The following is a 24871-nucleotide window of genomic DNA, read 5'->3' on the forward strand; positions in this document are numbered from 1 at the left end:
TAAAACCCAAACTCACTATCATAGTCTGAGCTGCACAACTGGAGAAAGCCTCTTTGCTCCACCACCCCACTTCATTCTAGTCTGTCCTTGCTCAATCTCCAGTCACTGCGACCTCTGACAGTTCTCTAAGTTACCAAGTTCTTCCCTCATTTGGGGCCATGTTTTCCACTTTTTCTTTCAAAAATCAAATATTTTCTGTCAAGCAGTGCTTTAGGCATTGAGGATACAGCAAGAACAAAAGAGACAAAGTTCTGTTGCCAGGAAATTTTAATTCTGGTAGAAGAGACAAATTATAAATGAATGAAAGATAAACATCACCAGGCCATGATCAATCCCTAGAAGAAAAGGTTAAGGAAGGCTATTTAGATTGTATGATAGAGGAGGTCTCAGGTAAGGTAACATTTGAATGATTGAGGAAGTGAAACTTGAGACAAAATGTGCTTGGTTAGAGGCCTCTTCCTCCATACGAGGACCCAGTGAGAATGGGCTGTGCCTAAGAACCAGAAAGTGAGCCCTCAGCAGGCACCAAATCTGCTGGCACCTGGATCCTGGACTTCCCAGCCTCCATACTGTGAGAAATAAATATTTGTTGTTTGGAAACCACTCAGTCTATGGTATTTGTTAAAGCAGCTTGAATGGGGTAATAGCCTAGCTAACTGGGAAGCCGGGAGAGTAGCAACAGGGGTTTATATTCATTAGGTCCAAAATCTTTACAGAAATTGCATGGTTCATTGAAATAAAATTGTGTGAGCTCACAAACAAATGCAATTCCCTTCTCTGTTTTATAGAATTATACAAGCTCATTACAGACATTCAAGTTGTCTCATTTGTAATCATTTGACACCTCTGAAATTTTGATTAATCTGAGCTTTTAAAGAGGAATGATGTCACCAAGTTGGAGAATGTTGAAGAGTGAGAAAGAGAAAAGCAGTCCTTGACATTCAGAGAACCTGGTCTGATGCTCGCAGCTGGAGCTTATTTTCCTGTTGGACCTACACCATCTCACAGAACATCAGCAGCAGACAGGATGGTGCTAGTCTATGATAAGGTAAGACAAAAACGGCTGTGTTCAACCACAAAAATACCACGCTCCTTCCTCTCTGGGCTAAAATGAGGAACTGCTACTGCTTTACCAGTTACAGTTTTATCCTTACTCTAGTCAGGCCTCCTTTTGACTGAGCTAGTCATCATAAAATTGCTCTACTTCCTGACAGCAACCAATTCAGAACAAAGTCCATTTCCTTAGACCCTCTCCAAAATTACCCAAAGCTTTAACTCTATAGTAGGTTTTTCTAACACCTTCTTACTGAGATACCCCGTGGTTTTCCATGGTGTGTATTCTCCCTTTCTGCAATGAATGCTAAATGCAATTTGTTCAACTACAGGTACCTTTCTAGGGTCTTTGGTGAAAGGGTATTGACAGGAATTAGGGTTGAAGAGTGTGGTGCTATGGAGACCCCATGTTAATCTTAAGGAAAACCAATAGCTTGAACTTACAAATCTTCCCCTCCTCCATACTCCAATTGCTTTAGAATCAATCTAGTAAGAGCCATACTTACTGTTAGAAAAGTAAGTTCCAAAGTTCAGAGCAAATTTCAAAGCAAAATTCTCAACTTATTGGTGTTATAAATCTGGGAGTATCATAGGAGGGGTCAAGGTCCCAGGAAAAAGAAAGCATCAAAATTCTCCTCTTGACCTCTGCAATACATGGATTTTAATCGTGTCCTAAGTGGCAGAACTGAGAGGAAACTAGAGAAGTTGATGCAATATTGGATTACAAAATCTTTCAAAAAGTTTCCCCCTGTGAGTCAGTCTCATAATGGAATATAGCCAAATGCTCAAGCATGACAGACACCATGTGGCCAATACATTTCTAAAGATTATTCAAGCTTGGTAAGTGAGTGTAGCTCAGTGGTAGACAGGTGCCTCCCATGTACAAGGCCCTGGATTCGACTCCCAGCACCTCTAACCATTAATTTCTTAGTCCTCAGCACCAATCATCAGTAAAGATTATTCTGGCTAATGGGCCTTTTCCTCGCTTTAATTTATCTGAGGTCTAAAAAGGGCCACTTCTACTATGAGTATAAAACCTGATAACTGGTAACATTGAGTAAATACATTTTCAAAAAAGTTACCATCTAAAAATGCCATTTAGGAAATAAAACCCTTTAAAACATATGACATCTGGAGAAAAACAAGAGTGCCAACTAATGGTTAAATGAGATAGGAATTTTTGGACTAAAAACTCAAGACAATCCAGGATTGGGAAGGAATCAAGATCCAGTGAGTGTGATCTCATGCTCATCCAACTGTGCTCAATAATGCGCTGGGATTCTGATGAAGGAACTAATGAGAAATCACTGACAACAAATGCTATTGTTCCCAAGGCCAATGTAGGTCATGTTTTACATGTATATTCATTACATAAATACTTGGTGCCAGTTAGTTTAGGCCGTTTAAGAAAGGTCAATTTACAAAGTAATCTTGATTGCTGATATGGTCTATCATAAATATTATGTAATCCCAATCACAGTTCAAAGATTCTTCTGTTATAAAGTATTTAATCATGGCCTTCATTTCATTTACTGATGTGGAATAAAAAGTCCAAGTGTAATTCAGCATGTTGAGATGACTGTTAGAATAATTGAGAGATGTGATCTCAACAGAAGTCACCGGAATCAAATCCAATACTGGACATCTTTGAGGCAAAGAGAAAAAAAATACAATAATCAAGAAGAGAAGTTACTTGGATCTAACTGGAATGTCTACAAGTAGGTCATTAAAACCTAAACTGTAGTATACTTCATTAACTCCTATCATTGTTTCTTTATATCCACAAATCCTTATGTATGTTTAAATGACTTCTGTTTGGAAAAACACTTCGAAAGCAAACAGACTGAATTCTTTGACCTTAAATCACAAACTGTAAACCCATTAAGTGAAACCACATCTACATTTCAATTTATTTTTGTCACTCCTATTTCTTACATGATCTTATTTAGGTTTCACAATCATAACATAAAGGTATTATCATCTTCAGTCTAGAGATGCATGAATTGACACTTGATATTCAAGAGATGTGACCTAAGACCTTTAGGACTTCTCTAAATTCACAGATGCCACAGTAATATTTCACTTCCCCCATAATTGCATAAAATATAACTTCAATATCATAAAATATGAGTAGAAAAGAAGGCAAGCAGGTTATATAGATCTGGGTGCTTGGTTAGACTAACTCCCTGGGTAGATCACAAGCTCCTAAAATTTGAACAGCACATACAGTTCAAATTTCTAACAGTTACAAGTTAAGGAAATTTGGATCACCCACAGTAGTTGAAACAAGGATATTAAGGTTCACAGGGTCAAGAGGAAAGAAAAATGAGCAATTAAGTGACATTTTGGGCCTATTTCAAATGCTGTAGGTATTATCTAACCTAACATTGGGGCCACCTAAATACTGATTTACTTTATCTATAATCTTATCACCTTAATCACAATGCAATAATCCAGCAAAGAAAAAAGACAAAATATGTACATTGTCTAAAAGGCATAAAATATATAGAAAGAATAACAATGAACAAATTTCAAATAGCTAGAAAGATTCTCATAAGCAAAGCAGGTGTCTTTTTTACCCATTCATCAAATAAAGAGCCACCTCCTTATTCACAACTGCCTAATCTTACTGAGGTCTCTCCTGCTCCTGACATACAAATCCATATATCAGTATAAAGCAACTAGAATCAGACTATCAACATCTGTATGTTATGACAGAAGTTAGAGTATACTACTTACCAGACAATGTTTAGCAGCAAGGATATTCCTGTGTGTTCATAATATCAGTTAACCAAAGCCAAGTCAAACCCTATATTACAGATTCCTTACCTCCTTTATGATCTTACCTTCATCATTGTTTTTATTTTTTTATTTTAATAGGTTATTGGGGAACAGGTGGTGTTTGGTTGCTTGAGTAAGTTCTTTAGTGGTGATTTGCCAGATTCTGGTGCACCCATAACCCAAGAAGTATACATTGCATCCTATTTGTAGTCTTTTATCCTTCACCCACTTACCACCCTTTCCCCCTGAGTCCCCAAAGTCCATTGTGTCATTCTTATGCCTTTGCATCCTCACAGCTTAGCTCCCACTTATGAGTGACAACGTATGATGTTTGGTTTTCTATTCCTGAATTACTTCACTTAGAATAATAATCTCCAATCTCTTCCAGGTAACTGTGAATGCCATTAATTCATTCCTTTTTATAACTGAGTAGTATTCCATCATATATATATACACACACATATATTATATATACATATTATAAATATACATATATACATATTATATATAATATACATATATACACATATATACATTTTATAAATATACATATATACGTATTATATATAATATATATACACACACACATGTACATATATACACAAAACAGATGGGCAATTTGGGTTGGTTCCACAATTTTGTAATTACAAATTGTGCTGCTATAAACAAGCATGTGCAAATATCTTTTTCAAATAATGACTTCTTTTCCTCTGGGTAGATACCCAGTAGTGGGATTGCAGGGTCAAATGAGTTCTACTTTTCAGTTCTTTAAGGCATCTCCACACTGTTTTCCATGGAGTTTGTGCTAGTTTACATTCCCACCAGCAGTGTAGACGTGTTCCCTCTTCACCACACCCACACCAATATCTACTATTTTTGATTTTTTGATTATGGCCATTCTTGTAGGAGTGAGGTGGTATCACACTGGAGTTTTGATTTGCATTTCCCTGATCATTAGTGATGTTGAGCAATTTTTCATGTTTGTTGGCCATTTGTATATCTTTTGAGAATTGTTTATTCATGTTCTTAGCCCACTTTTTGATGGGATTATCTGTTTTTTTCTTGCTGATTCATTTGAGTTAGTTGTAGATTCTGGGTATTAGTCCTTTGTCAGATGTATAGATTGTTAAGATTTTATCCCATTCTGTGGGTTGTCTGTTTACTCTGCTGACTGTTTCCTTTTGCCATGCAAAAGCTCTTTAGTTTAATTAGGTCCCTGTTATTTATCTTTGTTTTTATTGCATTTGCTTTTGGGTTCTTGGTCAGGAAATCTTTGCCTAAGTCAATGTCTAACAGGGTTTTTCCAATGTTATCTTCTAGAATTTTTGGAGTTTCAGGTTTTAGGTTTAAGTCCTTAATCCATCTTGAGTTGGTTTTTGTATAAGGTGATAATCCAATTTCATTCTCCTACACGTGGCTAGCCAATTATCCCAGCATCATTTGTTTAAAAGGGTATCATTTCCCCACTTTGTTTTGGTTTGCATTGTTGAAGATCAGTTGGCTGTAAGTATCTGGCTTTATTTCTGGGTTCTCTATTCTGTTCCATTGGTCTATGTGTCTATTTTAATACCACTACCATGATGTTTTGGTGACTATGGCCTTATGGTGTAGTTTGAAATCAGGTAATGTGATGCCTCCAGATTTGTTCTTTTTGCTTAGTCTTGCTTTGGCTATGCGGGCCCTTTTTTGGTTCAATATGAATTTTAGAATTTTTTTTCTAATTCTGTGAAGAATGATGGTGATATTTTGATGGGGATTGCATTGAATTTGTAGATTGCTTTTGGCAGTATGGTCATTTTCACAGTATTGATTCTACCCATCCATGAGCATGGGATGTGTTTCCACTTGTTTGTGTTGTCTGTGATTTCTTTCAGCAGTGTTTTCTAGTTTTAGCTGTAGAGGTCTTTCACCTCCTTGATTAGGTATATTCCTAAGTATTTTATTTTATTTTTTTCAGTTATTGTAAAAGGAATTGAGTTCTTTATTTGATTCTCTGCTTGGTTGATGTTGGTGTACAGAAGAGCTACTGATTTGTGTCCATTAATTTTGTATCCAGAAACTTCGCTGAATTCTTTTATCAGTTCTGGGAGCTTTCTGGAGGAGTCCTTAGGGTTTTCTAGGTAAACGATCATATCATTAGCAAACAGCAACAGTTTGACTTCCTCTTTATCAATTTGGATGCACTTTATTTCTTTCTCTTGTCTGATTGCTCTGGCTAGGACCTCCAGTACTATGTTGAAGAGGAGGGGTGAGGCCTCTTTGTCTTGTCCCAGTTATCAAAGGGAATGCTTTCAACTTTTCCCCATTCAGTATTATGTTGGCTGTTAGTTTGTCATAGATGGCTTTTATTACTTTGAGGTATGTCCCTTGTATGCTGATTTTGCTGGGAGTTTTAATGATAAAGCAATGCTGGATTTTGTCAAATGCTTTTTCTGCATCTGTTTGAGATGATCATGTGATTTTTGTTTTTAATCCTGTTTATGTGGTATATCACATTTATTGACTTGCATGTTAAACCATCCCTGCATCCCTGGTATGAAACCCACTTAATCATGGTGGATTATCATTTTAATATGTTGTTGGATTCGGTTAGTTAGTATTTTATTAAGGATTTTAGCATTTATGTTCATCAGGGATATCAGTCTTTATTTATTTATTTATTTATTCATTTATTTATTTATTTTTAAAATTTTTTTGCCCTTTCCTGGTTTTGGCATTATTTAGGGATGGTGCCCTCTTTCTCTCTCTGGTAGAATAATGTCAAAAGGATTGGTAACAATTCTTCTTTGAATGTCTGGTAGAAATCTGCTGTGAATCCATTTGGTACTGGATTTGTTTGTTGTTGGTGGTAATTTTTAAATTATTTCAATCTCGCTGCCTGTTATTGGTCTGTTCAGGGTACCTAGTTTTTTCTGATTTAAGCTAGTAGGGTTGTATCTTTCCAGGAATTTATCCATCTCTTCTAGGTTTTCTAGTTTATGTGCATAAAGGTGTTCATAGCAGCCTTGAATAATCTTTTGTATTCCTGTGGTATTAGTAGTAATATCTCCTGTTTCATTTCTAATTGAGCTTATTTTAATCTTCTCTCTTCTTGGTTAATCTCACAAATGATCTATCAATTTTATTTATCTTTTCAAAGAACCAGCCTTTGTTTATCTTTCATATTATGTGTTTGTTGGTTTGAATTTCGTTTAGTTCTGCTCTAGTCTTGGTTATTTTCTTTCTTCTGCTGGATCTGGGTTTGGTTTGTTTTTGTTTCTCTAGTTTTTTGAGGTGTGACCTTAAAGTGTCAGTTTGTGCTCTTTCAGACTTTCTGATATAGGCATTTAGGACTATGAACTTTTCTCTTAGCACCACCTTTGCTGTGTCCCAGTGGTTTTGATAGGTTGTGTCACTATTGTCATTCAGTTAAAAGAATTTTTTAATTTCCATCTTGATTTCACTTTTGACCCAATGATCTTTCAGGAGCAGGTTATTTAATTTCCATGTATTTGCATGGTTTTGAAGTTTCGTTTTGGAGTTGATTTCCAGTTTCATTCTACTGTGGTCTGAGAGAGTGCTTGATACAATTTCGATTTTCTTAAATTTATTGAGGCTTGTTTTGTGGACTATCATAGAGTCTCTCTTGGAGAAAGTTCCATGCACTGTTGAATAAAATGTATATTCTGTGGTTGTTGGATGGAATTTTCTGTATATATCTGTTAAGTCCATTTGTTCCAAGGTACAGTTTAAATCCATTGTTTCATTGTTGACTTTCTGTCTTGATGACCTGTCTAGTGCTGTCAGCATAGTATTAAAGTCCCCCAGTATTATTGTATTGCTGTTTATCTCACTTGTTAGGTCTATTAGTAATTGTTTTATAAATTTGGGAGCTCCAGTGTTAGGTGTATATATGTTTAGGATATTTTCCTGTTGGACAGGCCTTTTATCATTATATAATGTCCCTCCTTTGCCTTTTTAAACTGCTATTGCTTTAAAATTTGTTTTGTCTGATATAAGAATAGCTATTTCTGCTTACTTTTGTTGTCAATTTGCAGGAAATGTCTTTTTCCACCCCTTTCCCTTAAGTTTGTGCAAATCCTTATGCATTAGGTGAGTCTCTTGAAGGCAGCAGATGGTTGGTGAGTTCTCATATATTCTGCAATTCTGAATCTTTTTTTTTTTTTTTTTTGAGACGGAGTCTCGCTCTGTCGCCCAGGCTGGAGTGCAGTGGCCAGTTCTCAGCTCACTGCAAGCTCCACCTCCCGGGTTTATGCCATTCTCCTGCCTCAGCCTCCCGAGTAGCTGGGACTACAGGCACCCGCCACCTCACCCGGCTAGTTTTTTTTTTTTTTTGTATTTTTTAGTAGAGACAGGGTTTCACCGTGTTAGCCAGGATGGTCTCGATCTCCTGACCTCGTGATCCGCCCGTCTCGGCCTCCCAAAGTGCTGGGATTACAGGCTTGAGCCACCGCGCCCGGCCAATTCTGTATCTTTTAAGTGGAACATTTAGGCCATTCATATTCAATGTTAGTCTTGAGATATGAAGTACCATTCCATTTATCGTGCTATTTGTTGCCTATATACCTTGGTTTTTTGTTTTGTTTTGTTTTTTGTTTTTAAAATTGCATTTTTGTTTTATAGGTCCTGTGAGATGTATGCTTTAATGAGGTTCTGTTTTGATATGTTTCCAGGATTTGTTTCAAGATTTAGAGTTCCTTTTAGCAGTTCTCGTAGTGGTGGCTTGACAATGGCAAATTCTCTCAGCATTTGTTTGTCTGAAAAAGAGCATATTTTTTTTTCATATATGAGGCTTAGTTTCACTGGCTGCAAAATTCTTGGCCGATAATTGTTTTGTTTGAGAAGGCCAAAGATAGGGACCCAGTCCCTACTAGCTTGTAGGGTTTCTGTTGACAAATCTGTTGTTAACCTGATAGGTTTCCCTTTATAGGTTACCTGGTGCTTTTGTCTCACAACTCTTAAGATTCTTTCCTTCATCTTAATTTTAGATAATCTGATGACAATGTGCCTATGAGATGATCTTTTGTGATGAATTTCCCAAGTGTTCTTTGTGCTTCTTGTATTTGGATGTCTAGGTCTCTAGCAAGATTGGGGAAGTTTTCCTCGATTATTCCCCCAAATATGTTTTCCAAACTTTTAGATTTCTCTTCCTCCTCAGGAACACAGATTATTCTTAGGTTTGGTTGTTTAACATAATCCCAGACATCTTGGAGGCTTTGTTCATATTTTCTTATTCTTTTTTCTTTGTCTTTGTTGGATTGGGTTAATTTGAAGTCCTTGTCTTCAAGCTCTGAAGACAGTTCTTCAATTGTCTTGTTCAGTTCTATTGCTGAGACTTTCCAGAGCATTTTGCATTTCTATAAGTGTGTCCATTGTTTACTGAAGTTTTTATTGTTTTTTATTTATATGATCTATTTCCTTGAATATTTTTCCCTTCACTTCTTGTATCATTTTTTGGATTTCCTTATATTGGGCTTCACCTTTCTCTGGTGCCTCCCTAAGTAGCTTAATAACTAACCTCCTGAATTCTTTTTCAGGTAGATCAGGGATTTCTTCTTGTTTTGGGTCCATTGCTGGTGAGCTAGTGTGATTTTGGGGGGTGTTAACCTTGTTTTCTCATATTACCAGAATTGGTTTTCTGGTTTCTCCTTATTTGGGTAGGCTCTGTCAGAGGGAAGATCTAGGGCTGAAGGCTGTTGTTCAGATTCTTTTGCCTCACAGAGTGTCCCCTTGATGTAGTATTCTCACCCTTTTCCTATGGATGTGGCTTCCTGAGAGCCGAGCTGAAGTGATTGTTGTCTCTCTTCTGGATCTAGCCACTCAGCAAGGCTACCAGGCTCCAGGCCAGTAGTGGGGGTTGTCTGCAAAGAGTCCTGTGATGTGAACCGCCTGTGGATCTCTAAGTCATGCATTCAAGCACCTGTTCTGGTAGTGGTGGCAGGGGAGTGAAATGGACTCTGTGAGGTTTCTTAGCTTTGGTGGTTTACTGCACTTTTTTTGTGCTGGTTGGCCTCCTGCCAGGAAGTGGCGTTTTCCAGAGAGCACCAGCTGTGGTCGAATGGGGAGGAACAGGTGGTAGGTGGGGCCCTGGAACTCCCAAGAGTATATGCCCTCTGTCTGCAGTGACCAGGGTGGGTAGGGAAGGACCATTAGGTGGGGGCAGGGCTAAGTGTGTCTGAGCTCAGACTCTCCTTGGGCAGGTCTTGCTACAGCTGCTGTAGGAGATTGGGGTGAGGTTCCCAGGTCAATGGAGTTATGTTCCTTCGAGGATTATGACTGTCTCTGCTGTGTCATGCAGGTTTTCAGGGAAAATGGGGGAGAGCCGACAGTCGCAGGCCTCACCCAGCTCCTCACAATCCAAAGGGCTGGTCTCACTTCCACCATGCCCCCTCCAACATCACTGAGTCTGTTTCCAGGCAGTGGGTGAGCAGGGCTGAGAATTTGTCCCAGGCTATCCACTTCCCAGCTGTGAAATCAAGCATGGCTTTCCTTCTATTCCTGCCTGTGGAGTCTGCACACCAGATTCACACCCTCCCCTGAGTTCTGGCCAGGAGGTTTCTTGATCAGTTCAAATTGTTACAAAGTTCAGCTGGAGATTTCCTTCTCCATGTGGCCTTTTCCCAGTACCTCTAGTTGCCCTCCCAGAGTACCACTGTGAGGACAGGCAGAAACGGTTTGCTAGGGGACCAAGCAATCTCCCAAGGATATCATTGTCTTGAATTTTTCCTCTCATGGAATATAGAATAAGAACATTCGGGGTCAATACATCCAATTAAACGTTTATAACTTATTTCTTTATTCTGATTATAAAAGCAATGCATATATGCTCATTGCAGAAAGTTTCAAAAGAGTCCAAAGGAGGAGATAAAAAGTTTTGTTGGGTATGGTGGTTCACGCCTGTAATTCCAGCACTTTGGGAGTCCCTTGGCAGGAGGATTGCTTGAGCCCAGGAGGTCAAGACCAATCTGGGTAACAGCAAGACCTCGTCTCTACCAAAAAAAAAAAAAAAAAAAAAAAAGTGTTAGCCAGGTATGGAGGTATGGTAGTGTGTGCCTGTGATCCCAGCTACTTGGGAGGCTGAGGTGGGAGGTTCATTTGAGCCTGGGAGGTTGAGGCTGCAGTGAACCATGATAACACCACTGCACTCCAGCCTGAACAGAGCGAGACCCTGTCTCAAAAACAAAAGCCTCCTATAGTCCCTCCTTTAAGCAACTAATATTCATGTTTTAATGTAAATCTTGCAAAGTCTTTCTATGCTGTGTATGCTTAAAAAATTGCATTCCATTTTATACCATTATAACATTTTTCCCCTATCTAATTTATTGTGACAATTTTTCCATGCTACTAACTACCTCATATAAATTATAATGGCTCTATATTTTTTATTCACATAGACATATCATAATTTCTCATAGCATGTTTTATCTGCAATCTTAAGAATACAAAATGAGTCAGATCGTTAATAAACCTTACACATGTGGTATATAAATCTATTATAATTCTTCTGTCATTAAAAACATGTCTACATTAAAGGTTTTCTATGTTTATCTGAAAAATAGAATGAATATATGTAATAAGAATCTCTTACCTGAGTTAATGCCCACTCATACATTAGTTCTCAGGCTGGGGGATTCTCCTAAGCAAAACAGACATATTTCTTAACCCATTTGTCAGCTAAGGAGCTACCTCCTTATTTTCCACTCCTGCTCTGCCGTAGCTGAAATGTCACTACCTTTATTCAAATAAACAATTCTTGAGCACTATTTATCACACGTACTTATAGGTTTCAGGGATATAGCAGAGGGCATGCTTGCTGAGGAACAGCAGCAAAGTTGGCATGGCTGGGTATAAAGTGAGCACTGGGAAAAGTGGCAGGGGAAGACATCAAAGAGATAGTCAAGAGCCAGATCCTATAGCATCTTGTAGGCACTCTGAGGACTTTTACTGTGAATGAGTTAGGAAAACATTGGATTATAAACATGATATCAATTATTCATTTTAAAACGATCACTTTGGCTGTTACACATAAAACTGGCTAAAGGAAGGATTGTACCAAAACATTATGGTGGAATTGTTGAGAAGTAGTGGCATTCTAGATCTATTTTACTGAAAGACCTACCGATGAGCTATACTTGATATGGAATGTGAGAAGTCAAGGTTGACCAAGTTTAATGGCTTGAGTGATTAATTAGCAAAATGGAGTTGCTGTCTACTGAGGTGTGAAGGATTGGTGGAAGAAGAACTTGGAGGCGGAGGTATGAAGTCAAGAGTTCAATTTTGGTCATGTTAAGTTTGAGATGCTCATGAGATAGCCAAGTGGAAAGGGAGGCACTTGGATATACAGTGCTAGAGTTCAATAAGGAAGCTGGGACTGGAGATATAAATTTGGGAGTTATCACTGTATAGACAGTACTTAAAGCTAGAGAATGGGTGCGATCACTAAGGAAGGAGTATAGGTAAAGAAAGGAAGAGAGTCAAAGACTGGGTCCTGGGACAACTCAACGGACAGTGATAGAGAAAATGAGGAAAAACCAGCCAAGACTATGAAGGAGAGTAGTGAGCTCTCCTTTTTTGGAGACCAAAACAAGGAAGATTTGAGAAGGGAGAGCTTGCCTGTGTTCACTGAGAAGGGACTACTAAATCTGGACTTGTGGAAGTCATTGATAGCTTCAGCAAGAACAGTGTCCGTGAAATGGTAGGAAAAAATAAAGCCCTTTGAGGATAAATTTAAGAAAAATGAGAGGGCAAAAGGGGAGACAGTGAGTAGAAATAACTTCTATGTAGTCTTGCTAAAAAAAGAGAAATCCAAGTTTTCTTTGATTCCCTTCCCTGAACTCCATCGACGTAAACAAGCTTCCTCTGTTATATATTTTTGTTGCACACTGTATTTTTTTCTTTATAACTGATATGGTTTGGCTGTCTCCACACCCAAATCTCACCTTGAATGGTAGCTTCCATAATCCTCATATGTTCTAGGAGGGACCCGGTAGGAGGTAATTGAATCATGGGGGTGGGTTTTTCCCATGTTGTTCTCATGATTATGAATAAGTCTCACAAGATCTGATGGTTTTATAAAAGGCAGTTCCCCAGCACAGTTCTCTTGCCTGCTGCCACATAAGATGTGCCTTTACTCCTCTTTCACCTTCTGCCATGATTATGAGGCCTCTCAAGCTGTGTGGAACTGTGAGTCCATTAACTCTCTTTTTCTTTATAAATTACCCAGTCTCGAGTATTTCTTCATAGCAGTATGAAAGTGGACTAATACAGTAGCTTAATAAACTGTATATTTCTTATATGATTATTGACTATCTCCATTACTAGACTGTAAGTTCTACTATGTCAGGGACTGCCTTGTTCATTGGTCAATCTTCATTTCTTTGAATAGTACCTGGCATATTTCTACAACAATTTGTTGGTGGTCTGAATAATTATAGGTTCAAATGTTATATTTTTTTCTATTTTATGTTAGTCCATTATGGTATGCTTTACTTATATAACTTAAATTTGATGCAAATTTATTCTTAGTTTTCTTTTTCCAACACTTCTTACATTATCATACCAAAATTAAGTGAAATGTTTTAAATGGAAATGCTTCCCAAATTGTATTTCAATTAATACATCAAAACAAAACAAAACAAAAGGTAAAATGGGCAGTAAAGCAAAGCCTGCTGGCTGATTAAAAAAACTGAGTGTGAATGGATTAATCTAAAGTACTAAGGGAATTCTAATAAACATTCGGAATTAAATATAATGGCAAATGTTTCTCTATGATATCCAATTTCTATAATTTGCAATAGTTATCCATTTTCATAATGCTATTAGCACCTTTGCTCAAACCACAGGATGATAGACAAAGCGTATCTTTCAATAATCTGGTTACAACTAACACATATGAACCAATCAAACAAGTAAAGAAAAAAACGGACAAATTAATCTTGATATTAGTACATTCAGGAAGTGAATTCCAAAAGAGAAAAGCTACTCGAAACTTTTATGTTAGGGATAAAAATTTCTGACTGTATTGTTGTAATATTCCAAGTATCCAGAAAAATTAAGGGTATGCTTAGGTGTTAAAAAGAATCTGATCAATCTTATACTTCATATAGGTTTAGCATGAAGCCTCCACAGATTACAGAAGTCAGAATTTTAAATATTATATTTTCTCCTTTCCTAAAGCTGACAAATGAAACAAAGAATTACAATCTATTAATTTACTTATTCAATAACAAAATTTTCCCAATAAAGCACAAGAAATTGAACAAAAACATACATATTGAACAAGGAAGCACAAGAAATTGAACAAAAACATAACAAATAGGGGAAAAAATGACTTACCAGAAATATAAAAAGAATATCTCAAAGAAAACTCATGGCCAAAATGACAATTACATGTGAAAATCATCGTAAGAGATTTTAATAAAAGTGAATCTCCTTTACATAATTTTCCTTGTCCCCAACAAAAAAATCTTACTATTCATCAAGACAAAGATTATTGAGCAAAGTGAAAGAAAAAAAAAAATCTTATTTTTGAAATTATAAACTTCTGCCACATCAATATAAAAATGGGAAAAATAAGTGAATAAAAACCAACTAGAACAGAGAGCTGGATGTTCCCTATTCCTGAGTCTTAAGAAGTTTTAAGGCAGTAGTTCCAAATCAACCAGGACACAATGTCCAGTTCTTATGATGTCTGGAATAACTTAGGTACATCTTTTAAAAACTGTATGTTGTAAGAAAAGGTGACATGGTCTAGGACTGGGTCCTCAGGGAATAAAAAAGTTATTGCTGTCACCAAACTGAAATATAATATTTTTAGTGAGTGTATTTGAGCTTTAGCTACATATAACCTTCATTTATCCACAGTGGCCAAATTTATAATAGGCAAGTTGCAGTAATTGCCACGGAAATCAAACCCATTAGTTGGTCAAAATGAAACATTTTAGACAATATTTCTTAGAAGAGCCATACCCGTGGTGTGAGCCTGCAGTCCCAGCTACTGGGGAGGCTGAGGCACAGGATTGCTTGAGCCCAGCAGTTCAGGGCTGTAGTATACTATGATCATATTTATGAATAGTCACTGCACTTGAGCCTAGACAACATAGCAAGAACCTATCTCTTAAAAAACACTTCTTTTTTTTTTTTTTTTTTTTTTTTTTGTGACAGTCTCGCTCTGTTGTTCAGGCTGGAGTGCAGTGGCCCGATCTCGGCTCACTGCAAGCTCCATCTCCCAGGTTTGTGCCATTCTCCTGCCTCAGCCTCCTGAGTAGCTGGGACTACAGGCACCCGCCACTATGACTGGCTAATTTTTTGTATTATTAGTAGAGACAGGTTTTCACTGTCTTAGCCAGGATGGTCTCCATCTCCTGACCTCCTGATCTGCCTGTCTCCACCTCCCAAAGTGCTGGGATTACAGGTGTGAGCCACCACACCCGGTGGTCTCCTGTGACTTAAAATTGACATTGGTAGTTGTGGTTTCGTTCAACCTCCCACTACCCTAAAAAGCTCATCGTCACTGGCCATCAGAGAAATGCAAACCAAAACCACAATGAGATACCATCTCACACCAGTTAGAATGGCAATCATTAAAAAGTCAGGAAACAACAGGTGCTGGAGAGGATGTGGAGAAATAGGAACACTTTTTACACTGTTGATGGGACTGTAAACTAGTTCAACCATTGTGGAAGACAGTGTGGTGATTCCTCAAGGATCTAGAACTAGAAGTACCATATGACCCAGGCATCCCATTACTGGGTATATACCCAAAGGATTATAAATCATGCTGCTATAAAGACACATGCACACATATGTTTATTGCGGCACTATTCACAATAGAAAAGACTTGGAATCAACCCAAATGTCCATCTGTGACAGACTGGATTAAGAAAATGTGGCACATGTACACCATGGAATACTATGCAGCCATAAAAAAGGGTGAGTTTGTGTCCTTTGTAGGGACATGGATGCAGCTGGAAACCATCATTCTCAGCAGACTATCGCAAGAACGGAAAACCAAACACCGCATGTTCTCCCTCATAGGTAGGAACTGAACAATGAGATCACTTGGACTCAGGAAGGGGAACATCACACACTGGGGCCTATCATGGGGAGGAAGGAGGGGGGAGGGATTGCATTGGGAGTTATACCTGATGTAAATGACGAGTTGATGGGTGCTGACGAGTTGATGGGTGCAGCACACCAACATGGCACACGTATACACATGTAACAAACCTGCACGTTATGCACATGTACCCTAGAACTTAAAGTATAATAATAACAAAAAAAAATTTCTAAAGCACCCTTCAGAAGATGATGTAATCTCATCTGGTCCTTCTCTTGTGAGGCAGGCAGCTAAATGGTTTGAACACTGTCATGAAGCTCCCTGTAACTGCTCCACTATGAATCCATTTCAGCTTGTAGAACAAGACATATTTTTCCTCCTTCTTTTCCCTATTTATAACCTTAAAATTATAAATGTTTATTTACTCACTGGGAAAAATTTAGAGAATTTCAAAAAAATTACTCATAATCTTATAATCTAAAGATTTCCAATTAAACATATTGATCTTTTCTTTTAGACCTGTATTTCATTCACTTTTTAAACAAATTTGAATTATATAGTTCATCCTGATTTTCTCACTCAATATTACATGTAAGGTGTTTTATTTTAAAAATTATGTGACAATATTTTATTTAATGGTTGTATAAATTTATAATAAATCCATAGGATAAAGTTTATCCTATGGATTTACTATAGTTTTCTTAATTATTTAGACTAAGATTTAGATTATTTTCCATTTTGACCACTATAAAAATGCTGAATGAATCTAGTGTGTTAACATCTCTGCGCATATATAAAGCATATTTTAATAATATAAGTATAGCTAAAAGTAGACATACCCAGTACTTTATGATCTTAGTTTTGAAAAATATTTCTCTAGAAAACATACTCCAAGTTATACTTCAATTAGATAAAAATATGTTATATAACATTTGACAAGTATAATCATTCTTCAAAATCGTTGTCAATTTACCAGTTAAATATTCTGATTTGTTTTAAAAAGGCCAAATATTATGTTTTTTATTTATGTATTTGTCTATAAATTTCTCACTCAGGTCATTTTGTGTTCAGAATTTATTCCTTTGGGTGGGTTCTTGGTCTCGCTGACTTCAAGAATGAAGTCGCGGACGTTCGCGGTTAGTGTTACAGCTCTTAAAGATGGTCCAGAGGAGATCTGGCCCTGTAAATAGGGATTTTGCCATTTGATGAGTGTTTTCAACATCCATATGAGAAGTTTGGTGGAGAGTTTTAAGTATTTGCCACTGGCTGGCTTTGGATATAAGTACCTTTCCTTCTTTTGTTGTTAACCACCCCGAGGGGAGAAAACTATGCTCCCGTGAAAGTCCCCATTCTGTTTCAGTCGGAATACTGGGGCTTAATCTCTTGGAGGGGGTTGTTCCATATCAAGGGTCCTTCCATAGGTATTTCTAATGGGAGGTTTCGCCTGGCAGCAATTTTGGCCTCAGCATCTGCCCAACGGTTTCCTTCTGCCTTTTCTCCCTCACCTTTCTGATGTCTTTGGCAGTGTAAGACTGCCACCTCCTTGGGTTTCTGCACTGGGTGCAATAACTCCATAATTTCCTTGTGGTATTTAATGGGGGTTCCCCCAGAAGTTAGGAACTCCCTTTCTTTCCATTTTGCAACATGAGCATGTAGGATTAGATAAGCATACTTGCTATCTGTATACACATTTATTCTTTTTCCCTTTCCCAGTTATAAGGCTCGGGTAAGTGCCACTAGTTCTGCTAACTGGGCGTTGGTCCCTGGGGGAAGAGGCTTACTTTAAAGTACGGTTACATCACTAACTACGGCATAACCTGCCCTTCATATCCCATTCTCCACAAATGAACTTCCATCGGTATATAGGTTAAGGTAGGATTAGCTAAGGGGACTTCTAAGAGATCATCTCGGGTGGCATAAGTCTGGACTATAATTCATTGGCAGTCATGCTTGATTGGTTCCCCATCCTCTGGGAGAAAAGTGGCAGGGTTGAGGGCCACACACGTACGTATTTGAAGCACCAGTCCCTGAAGGGTATTGCCTGGTATCTAAGTAGGCGGTTGTCTGATAGCCATAAACTTCCTTTGGCACCTCGTATGCCATTTACATCATGAGTAGTCCAGACAGTGAGATCTTTCCTTGTGTTATTTTGATAGCCTCTGACACTAAGAAGGCCACCGCCGCAACTACCCTTAAACAGGGAGGCCAGCTTTTTGATACTACGTCAATTTCCTTACTTAGGTATGCCACTGGTTGTGGGGTTGTTCCACTAGTCTGAGTAAGAACGCCAAGAGCTGTTCCTGCTCTCTCTGTGACATATAAAGAGAAATTTTGTCCTGTGGGAAGGCTTAAAGCTGGAGCTTGTACTAGGGCCTGCTTTAAGGTTTTGAAGGCTCTTTCTGCCTCTGGTTCTCATTCTACTAGATGGGTATTTGCCCTCTGGGTCTTGTTCATTACAGTATAGAGGGGCCTGGCTATCTTATATGGGGATCCATAGTTGGCAAAAGCTGGTGATTCCAAGGAACCCCTGCAACTGTTTAAATATCTGAGAGTGAGGATAAGCCAATATAGGCTGTATTCGTTCCTTGCTGGGGGCCCTGTTCCCTCTGGCTAACATTGGGCCTAGATATTTGACCTGCTATAGCAAAGCTGGGCCTTTGAACTAGAAGCCCTGTACTCTTGATTAGCTAGAAAGTTCAAGAGATCTAGAGTAGCCTGCTGGCATGAGGCTTCCGAACTGGCAGCCAAAAGTAAATCATCCACATACTGAAGGACCAGAGTGCCTGGACTTGAGAAGTGGCCTAGCTCTTGGGCCAGTGCCTGACCAAACAGGTGAGGGCTATCCCTAAATGCTTGGGGCAAGACCATCCATGTAAGTTGGGACATGTGGTCAGTGGGATCCTCAAAGGCAAAGAGAAACTGGGAGTCACAGTGCAGGGGAATACAGAAGAAGGCATCCTTGAGGTCCAGACCAGTGAACCATTCTGCTTCCTCTGGTATTTGAGAGCAGGGTATAGGGGTTGGGTACAACTGGATGTAGAGGAATTACTGCCTCAATGGTGAGTCTAAGATCTTGCACTAGACTCCACTGACCGTTTGGTTTTTGTACTCCTAGAATTGCGGTGTTGCAGGGACTGCTGCATTTCCTTACTAAGCCTTGAGCTTTTAAACGTTTAACAATATCCCGTAATCCTTTATGAGCTTCAGGCCTTAAGGGATATTGCCTTTGATAAGGAAAAGTGGTGGGACCTTTTAGCCTGATTTGGACTGGGCAGGCATTTTTTGCCCTTCCAAATTGTCCTTCCAATGCCCAGAATTCAGGGTTGATTCCCTCCTCAAGTAGGAGGAACTTGTTCCCCATATTCATGTAGATAATAGCTCCAGCTTTGGCTAATATATCCCTCCCTAATAAGGGTGTGAGACTTTCAGGCATAACAAGAAAGGCATGTGAAAGAGCAAAGTCTCCCAACTACAACTGAGGAGGTGGGAGAAATACCTGGTTGCAGGCTGTCCCAGTATTCCTCGGATGGTAACGGACCTTGAGGACAGTCATCTGGGACAGGAGATTAACACTGTGAAGACTGCGCCAGTGTCCAGGAGGAACTCAATTTCCTGGCCCTCAATGGTTAAATGTACCCGGGGCTCAGTGAGGGTGATGACATGAGCTGGCGCTTGCCCCAGGCACCCTCAGTTCTGTTGTTGGATCATCTGGTTGGGGGCTTCTGGCCCAGAGAACCTTTGTCCTCTGGGGCAGTGCACCTTCCATTCATTGCCTCAGCATAATGGACACGCGTGAGGGGACAGCTTGTTTCTCACTGGACAATCTTTTGTAAGGCATCCTTGTAAACCACGCTGATAACAAGCCCTACCTGCTCCACTTTCTGTCCTCACTGAACCACCAAGGTTTGTTTGTCTGAGTTCTATGACTAAGGCTGTGGCCTTTCTCTGACCTCACTTTCCCTTTTGGGCCTGTTCCTCTTGGTCCCTATTACAGAACACCGAGGTTTCCAGGTTTAATAATGTCTCCAGATTTTGTTCCGGGCCCAGGGCTCACTTTTGGAGCTTTCTTCTGATATCTGTGGCTGATTGGGTAATAAACTTATCTTTTAGGATCAATTGACCCTCGAGTGAGTCAGGTGACAGGGGAGTGTATTTTTTTAAGGCTTCCCATAGCTGCACAAGGCAGGCAGAAGGATTTTCTTCCTTTCCCTGAGTTATGGTGGACATCATTGAATAATTCACGGGCTTTTTCCTAATTCTCCTTAGTCCTTCTAGAACACAGATCAACAGATGTTTACGACTCCAGTACCCATGATCTGAGTCGAAGTCCCAGTGGGGATCCATACTGAGGACAGCTTGCTGACTGGTAGGGAATTTGTCCCTTTCTTCGGCTGTCATTCTATCATTTACTTGACTAAGATACCAAGTATCTCCAAACTCTCAGGCTGCAGTTAAAGCCACATTCTTTTCATTAAAGGCTAGGGTTTGATCTAACAATAGCATGACATCTCTCCAAGTGAGATCAAAGGTTTGCCCTAGACCCTGTAGGACATTTGTATACCTATCAGGGGCATCTGAAAGCTTCCCCGGGTCTGCCTTGATCTGCTCTAAATCAGAGAGGGAGAAGGAGACATATACCCAGGTTAGGCCAATTTCCCCTCCCCCTACAGCTTGAGGGGGACATAACTGATAGCCCAGGGGGTTTTGTGGTTCTTTTGGAGATTTCTTTGCTTGTTTCCTTCTGGGCAGGGGAGATTAGAGGAGGCTTATCATTAATAGGAAGGGGAGCTATAGGGAGGCTAGGATATGGGGGTAAGCTGAGAGGTCCTCCTGTGGGATGTAAATTGCAAGCTTTGAATAGTTGTGTATTCTCCTTCAATGAAAAGAAAGCTTGGACATAAGGTATTTCACTCCATTTGCCTTCCCTCTTACAGAAAAGGTCAAGCTGCAGGATAGTATTGTAATTTATACTTCCCTCAGGTGGCCATTTTTCCCCATCAGAGAGAGAATATTGGGGCCAGGTCATAGTGCAGAAAAAAATGAGCTGCCTCTTTTTCAGGGTTTGTGGGTCAAATTGGTTCCAATGGCTTAGGATGCATTTCAAGGGTGAGCCTGTTGATGCCTGAGTGTTTCCCATCTGAAAGACAAAACCCCCTGCAGTTTTGGTTTGTTTGTTTTTCCCCCTGACCAAGAACCCCAACAGTCCCTGGACCCTGCTGATTGGAATAGTTGTGCTCACCGATGCAGCAGCAGAAACACCTCTTGCCCAAGAACCTGTAAAGGTCCCTGGACCCTGCTGATGGGAATAGTTGCACTCACCGACGCAGCAGCAGAAACACTAGTTTTCCTCCTAGACCACAAGGAGGACTGAGAAAGGTCGGATTTAGTGGCCCTTACCAACGCATTTTCAAAAACCTGCACCCTTGCCTGTCCTCCTAGACCACAAGGAGGACCCAGAAAAATCGGACTTAGTGGCCCTTAATGACACATTCTTGAAAATATGTTACAGTCCTAAGGATTCTCCTGTTAGTATTGGGACTTAAAGATGTTATGCCCCAAAAATGAAGTGGAGAGCCACATCCTGATGGAGGGGAGGGATCTCCAGAGTTTGAAAACTGATGCCTTTTGTCCTCACTTATATGAATAGGAAGTATACAATTTCTGAGGCTCCCCATATCCTAGCTTCAGGAATAGCTTTTTTTAGGCCTGCTTGTCTGAGGAGAGATCCTAAAATTCCAGGTAATTTTAGGCAAAATTACCACCGACAGGGCTTTGGGCAAAAATTATGTCTTTCTGATTGGTGCACCCGGGTGCCTAAAGAAGGTAACAGAGTCCTGAAGTTTATACTAGAAATCATTCTTATGGGAGAAACTAGAAAAGCACCAGAGTCAGGGAGTGGTTTTTAGAAGCAGGACTAGCCTCAGAGAAGAGAGGTGAGAGGAAGTTTGTCTGACAGGCATTAGGACTCAAGAGGCAAGGGTCAGCATAGATAGGATAGATGGGCAAGTCTCACTTGGGCAACATGACTTTGAGAGTTCTACTCGTGGCCACAGGGTCAGCCAACTCGTTGTCAGGACCCTGGAACTGAATGGCTTTCCTCTCTGTTGACCCTCGGCTCAGCCCGGAAGTACAGGAAAAGCAGAAGCTGGTTCCAGGGAAACCGATGCTCCCAACTCCGAAGAGTTGGGGGTTGTTAGAGAGCCCTTTCCCAGAAAGCCTGACACCTGTGTCTTTAGTCCAGTGGTCACAATAGTCGCTTTTAACTGGCTGACAGGTGCCCAGTATTTAGCCCCTGAATTCTAAGGGAAAATAGGACAGAACAGCAAGCGAAAGGGGTCTGATGGTACTTACCACTTGGTGATAGTCCCATCTGGGTTGCCAAAATGTGTCCTGAATTTATTTCTTCCAGTGGGTTATTGGTCTCGCTGACTTCAAGAATGAAGCTGCAGATGCTCACGATGAGTGTTACAGCTCTTAAAGATGGTGAGTCCGGAGTTTGTTCCTTCAGAAGTTCAGATGTGTACAAAGTTTCTTCCTTCTGGTGGGTTAGTGGTCTTGCTGACTTCAGGAGTGAAGCTGCAGACCTTCACAGTGAGTGTTACAACTTTTAAAGGTGGCACATCCAGAGTTGTTTTTTCCTCCAGGTGGGTTCGTGGTCTTGCTGACTTCAGGAGTGAAGCCACAGACCCTTGAGGTGAGTGTTACAGCTCATAAAGCTAGTGCAGACCCAAAGAGTGAGCAGCAGCAAGATTTATTGAGAAGAGTGAAAGAACAAAGCTTCCAGTGTGGAAGGGGACTTGAATGGGTTGCTGCTGCTGCCTTGGGTGGCCAGCTTTTATTCCCTTATTTGGCCCTGCCCATGTCCTACTGATTGGTCCATTTTACAGAGTGCTGATTGGTGCGTTTACAAACCTTTATCTAGACACAGAGCACTGATTGATTCGTTTTTACAGAGTACTGATTGGTGCGCTTACGAATCTTTAGCTAGACAGAGTGCTGATTAGCATGTTTATAATCCGTTAACTAGACAAAAAAAGTTCTCCAAGTCCCCACCCAATCCAGAAGCCCAGCCAGCTTCACCTTTTGTCATTTTTAAAATTAGGGTATGTCATAGAAAACAGTGATTCTGAATTGTCATTTGAAATTGGTTAGACCTTTATTTATTGTACTTAATAATTTTTTTAATACTATGAATCCTCCAATTCTAAAGAAAATCCCTCAGTGTTTTATACTTAACTAGAGGTAGATCAAGATGGTCACAGTCACGGGTTAATTATCATAAGAGTGATAACTTCAAAACCATCTCTAAGTTTAACTGATCATACACAATATTTTCTGAAACAAACATTTCTAGTAAATGTAGTTTGCTATAACACTCACAGTTTTCAAGGTTTCATATCAAGGATCCTAAGAACTAGTAGGCTTTCCATGATTACAGGAAAACTCTGCCCTCTTTAGTAAAGAGATGGCCAGAGGACCAATTTCATTGTGACAAGAAACAAGAGATTTAATTTAGATTGTGTAGTAACTAGTATGTAAATATCACTAACCTTTCTTATCTATCAAAAGAGGCTAATGGTTAATCCTGTGTTTTGTGTTCTCAAAAGCACTTGGGTCAACAGTGTGTCATTCTTTCGAAAAGTAAGCGGAAAACAGAAGGCACAGGATCTGTAGTTTAACTTTAATCAAGACTAAGTCAAAGTGGTCTAGGTCCTATAAATTTATTTTACAGATCTTAGCTTTTCTATTATTGATCTGTAAACACTTCTTATATCTATTACTTCAGACTTTTCTCAGCATAGTTGAAAATCCCATGTATTTGCTTTTTAGTTTTGTTTCTGTGGATGCAGAAGAGTTTTTAATTACACAGGAACTTGTTTTCTTCCACTACTTCTATATGAGAAAGTCCTTCTTCATATGGTTAACTAATATTTTCCAATTTTAGTGCCTTACAAAAACTAACTCCTTTATCAGCTATTGCGTGATGTGAAGAATAATTTTATACATTTTCTGAGTGGTAATGACAAATAAACCACATACGGTGGTCTCAAATTTTCTAGGGCCCCTTCTAGTCTATTTTCAATCACTTGTTTCTTCTGATAGTTTTAATTGCCATTGTTTTAAAGTGTACTTTAAATATCTGATAGAGCAATTCTACCTTAACCATTTGGTCACTTTCCCCAAGAGATTTTCAGCTAGTGCTATTTATTTACAGGATAAATTTTGGAGTTGTTTAATTTCCTCTTCATCCCTCCAGAAAAAAAATTCCATTGGGATTTAGTTGGAAAATATATTTTTAAATTAATTTGTGTTGAGTTAATGAGTTATATCTTTCAGTTTTAGAACATGGTACTTTTATCTATGCAAATATTTGTGTGTTTGTATGTATTTGTGTGCCCACACATGCAACTTGATAAACTTTCCTAGTTTGAACAATAAATCTCAAATTTAAGGTTATTCCTAGTTATCATATGGCTTTTATTGCTAAATGTAATTGAAGTAATTTTCCCCTTATATCTTCTACATTTTACTGCTAAGGTTTTAAGATTACAATTGCTATATAATTTGTATCTATTTTTTCTAATTTATAGAAGAAAATCTTAATATACAATACATTTTAATATTCAATTTTCCTTGTGTTCTTGAGATAAATCCTATTTGGTTCTGTCAAATGTTCATCAAATAATCTGCTGAGGTCAAGCATTGACTTAACCCGGAGGTGGCTGAGAGTATACTACCCTGGCACAAAGATTATTTTCAGCAGAAAGCAATTGAAAAAAAATATAGATAGAAGAAAAACTCTCTGCCCTCCCACTCTCTCCACTAGGAAAGGCAGAACAATTCTTAGAGACAAATCTAGACTCTTATCAGCCCAGAGACGACACCAGAAGAATCTACATAACAAATCTTTCTAAAGAAACCTTAGTTTTCTACAACTGTCCCCAATATATTCACCTTCCTACAATATGCCACCCCTAG

General features: G+C 39.1%; 1 protein-coding gene across 1 annotated transcript in view; it reads right to left on the reverse strand.

Annotated features, from left to right (window-relative positions):
* Positions 1-493: 493 nt before the first annotated feature.
* The window catches only part of OVCH1 (ovochymase 1), a 79795-nt gene continuing 55417 nt past the window's right edge, over positions 494-24871 (reverse strand). The window contains 3 exon segments of the mRNA XM_023208924.1: positions 494-571; positions 13328-13357; positions 13360-13393. Coding sequence (XP_023064692.1) covers positions 494-571; positions 13328-13357; positions 13360-13393 — 142 coding nt within the window.

Source organism: Piliocolobus tephrosceles, chromosome 10, assembly GCF_002776525.5.
Source record: "Piliocolobus tephrosceles isolate RC106 chromosome 10, ASM277652v3, whole genome shotgun sequence".
In the NCBI taxonomy this organism is placed as follows: domain Eukaryota; kingdom Metazoa; phylum Chordata; class Mammalia; order Primates; family Cercopithecidae; genus Piliocolobus; species Piliocolobus tephrosceles.